Genomic DNA, 3,251 nt, shown 5'->3' with positions numbered 1-3,251 from the left:
TTGTTGCTATTGCTGACAGTTACACCACATCCTATTTCGATGCAGTTGTTCGTTTGATGGCATCAGAACAATCTGAATCTCATATCTGGGAATATACTGGAACTATGTCTGGAATGAGTGGAGGTGCTACTTATCCTTTCGATATGTATTTTAGTACCTACATCTATTATTCAACCTGTGCTACCAATTCTCTGATTGTAACTCTATCAAACAATCGTCGTGAATGGATCAGTTCTGTTCAGATTCAGAACTATTACACAGGAACTAACAGTGGTAAACAGGCTAAACAGTTCAAATTGTATGGTCGTAACTTGGGAACAGATGAATGGACACTTCTGAAGGAAGTCACTGGTATCACTTATTCAACTGCTGGTCAGAAGAGAAAGATTTATTTAGCTAACAATACTCCTTACAATCAATTCAAGTTTGAGGATTTTGCTACTGGTGATACCTCTGATTGCACTTGGTATGTTCAATCTCTGGATCTGTTTGCTGATAATGTGATGGCTGATATTCCTAACTTCACTTATGATTCTTCAATCACTATTTTCAAGGATGTTGAAATGGCTGAAGTGATTCCTGAGAATAATGATCATTACATGAACTTCAGAGTCTCTCCTGCTTTCCCTGCTGGTATTGTTTTGGATCCTCACACTGGTTGGATTTCAGGTACTGCCACTGCTGAGAGTCCTGCTCAAACCTACACTATCACTGGTACAAAGATTAGTGGAGGAGATGTGACTGCCACTATCTCTCTATCAGTTACAATTTGCACAAATGGCAGGAGTCTGATGACTGTTCGTTTCAGAGCTGATAGTTTTCCGGCTGAGAATTCATGGAAATTGTATCAGGGAAGAGGAACCTCAGGAACTGTTCTTCAATCAGTATCTTTATTCCCTGTATCGAGTGCTTATTACTATGTTGATTTCTGTTTGAATGATGGAATATACACATTTGAAGGATCTGATTCATATGGAGATGGATGGTCTGTAGGAACTGGTTACACTTTGACTGTTGATTTGGGAGAGATGGAGTTGGATATCATGGAAATGAATAGTGGAACGAAACCTGTGTATGTATCAACTGTGTTCTCAACGTATTTCCCTTTCCAGATTGAATACACAGATTGGAAGGTGATACAGAGTGACGATGTGCCCAGTAATTGGAATACTGTCAGTTTCGATGATTCCACTTGGAACACATACAAGGCTGCTGTCATTCCTTCGACTTCTTCAATCACAACATATATCCGAAAGAGTTTCACAATGAGTGGAGTGAATGATTACCAATTGAATGATTACCAAGTGTTGAATGTTCGAGTGAAGTATTCTGGAGGAGTGGCTGCCTATCTGAATGGAAATCTGGTTGCTCGATTCAATCTTGAAGAAGAATTTACTTCTTCGAGTCTATCAATCACTGATCATGATTCTAGTGTGTTCTCGAAGTTCCATGTGATTCTGGCAACAGCTGGAATTCAAGAAGGTACTAATGTATTCAGTTTCGAGATTCATCGTCGTGTCGGTGGTACGTCTTCTGATCCTGTTGTGTTTGATGCTACTGGAGTATTTGGAGTTGATGACTGTTCTACTGTTGTTGATTCCTATTCTTCTCTCACTTCTACGAATCCCAGTTCAGGTACTCTTGCTGATATCATGGATTTGGATCCTTACACCGTGGGCCAGCTTCCTAATACGATTGGAGCCTATATTGATTGGACTGTTGAGAATCTGGAAGGAAGCAAATGGAATTCATTCAACATGGTTGGAGGATCTACCGTCTCTTCTTGGGGCTTCAGGATCAATGCCTTTTTCAACCCTGACAATACGGAAGAGGAGCCTATTACGGTTCTGAATGTACTAGATCAGACTGTAACTGACAGAAAGAAGCCTCAAATCCCCGTTCCGGTGGCTCTGGCTGGATTCCGCAGATATCGCTGGCAAGTCACGGATACTGGCTCCACTACAACTGATCTGAGTTCTGTCCATATGGCATATTGCAAGGCAACTGGAAACGTGTGTCCTTCAATTGGCAACTATCCTTCGGTAGCTGAGGGTCAAATCTCGCCATCCTATTGTCCTGAGGGTTACAGAGGTTATTCATATCGTGAGTGTTCTGGAGGTGTGTTGGGTGAGGTGAAGATGGATCATTGTGTACAGAAGCTTCCATTTGATGCTCACTACACACACTCTCAGTACAGATTTGTAATGGGAACGACTGTGACTACAGGTGTTCCCACAGTGAAGAATATTGTGGAGCGTTGGTATGTTGATACTGGAGTGTTCCTTCCTGTTGGATTGAGTCTGAATGAGAAGACTGGTGAAATCTCAGGTACTCCTACAGATACTCAGGACTTGACGGCTTTCACTATTTATGGTGAGAATCAGTCAGGAGCTACTCAAACCACTATTGGAATCCATGTGCGTAAGGGTCAGTGCATTGCAGAGGGTGTATTCCCTGCTACTGAAGTTGATAAGGTGGCTGAATATGATTGCGCCATGCATGGTAGTTATGTGGGTACTCAGAAGCGTGCTTGTGTATTGGGAGAGACTGATGGAGTGTGGCAGAATGCATCAGGAGTGTGTATACCCGTTATTGCTATTGTGTTAATTGTGATTGTTGTGCTTGTGGTTATTGCTTTTGTCGTTATCATTCTGATGAGATCTGGAAAGAAACCAAAGGCGGTAGGTGGCGTGAAAAGTAAGAAATCAGTAAAGTCTGCGCAGACGAAGAAGTCCACAAAGTCTTCTGGAAAGCAGATTAAGGTTTAATTACTGAGGGTGTTTGTTAGAATCACTTCAAGTGATCAGTTTTACTCAATTCAGATATGATGGATGAAGATCATCCTATAACAGTATAGGCCTGATACACTCTTTGGGAATTCATGTCTATTCGGTTGTTGTCGCAATTGAATATTATTGTTTCTTTGTCCTTTCATCATCAATGAAACTCCTTCACATTTCGACGTTTCCACAATTGATCAAACCACTCAAAGAATCATCCTTTCATATCCATTAGACAATGTTCGGACGTTCATTCGCTGGAATTCGTAGTGTATGTGATTGGGGATGGATTTGAGTTATGTTCTAGGTTTCCCATATAGCGAGAAGTTTTGGTACTGAGGGTAAGTGAATGAGAAGGAAAAGAGTGATGAGTAGCGGAACTTCCCTTTAAGAAGATTCTGGTTGCTAATCGTGGAGAAATCGCTTGTCGTGTGTTCAAGACAGCTAAGCGTATGGGAATCAAGACAGTGG

General features: G+C 41.5%; 1 protein-coding gene across 1 annotated transcript; it reads left to right on the top strand.

Moving 5' to 3' along the window:
• Window positions 1–104: 104 nt before the first annotated feature.
• Window positions 105–2,768, top strand: JH06_5430 (hypothetical protein; the record flags this gene model as incomplete). The annotated part of the gene is made up of 1 exon (XM_014669413.1): window positions 105–2,768. The coding sequence occupies one exon, from the start codon at window positions 105–107 to the stop codon at window positions 2,766–2,768; it is 2,664 nt and encodes an 887-aa protein (XP_014524899.1).
• Window positions 2,769–3,251: the final 483 nt, after the last annotated feature.

The sequence above is a fragment of the Blastocystis sp. subtype 4 genome (assembly GCF_000743755.1).
Source record: "Blastocystis sp. subtype 4 strain WR1 chromosome Unknown seqid_0580, whole genome shotgun sequence".
Classification (NCBI taxonomy): domain Eukaryota; class Bigyra; order Opalinata; family Blastocystidae; genus Blastocystis; species Blastocystis sp. subtype 4.
Note: the sequence above shows the minus strand (reverse complement) of the source record. Positions and strands in the feature narration are given on the sequence as shown.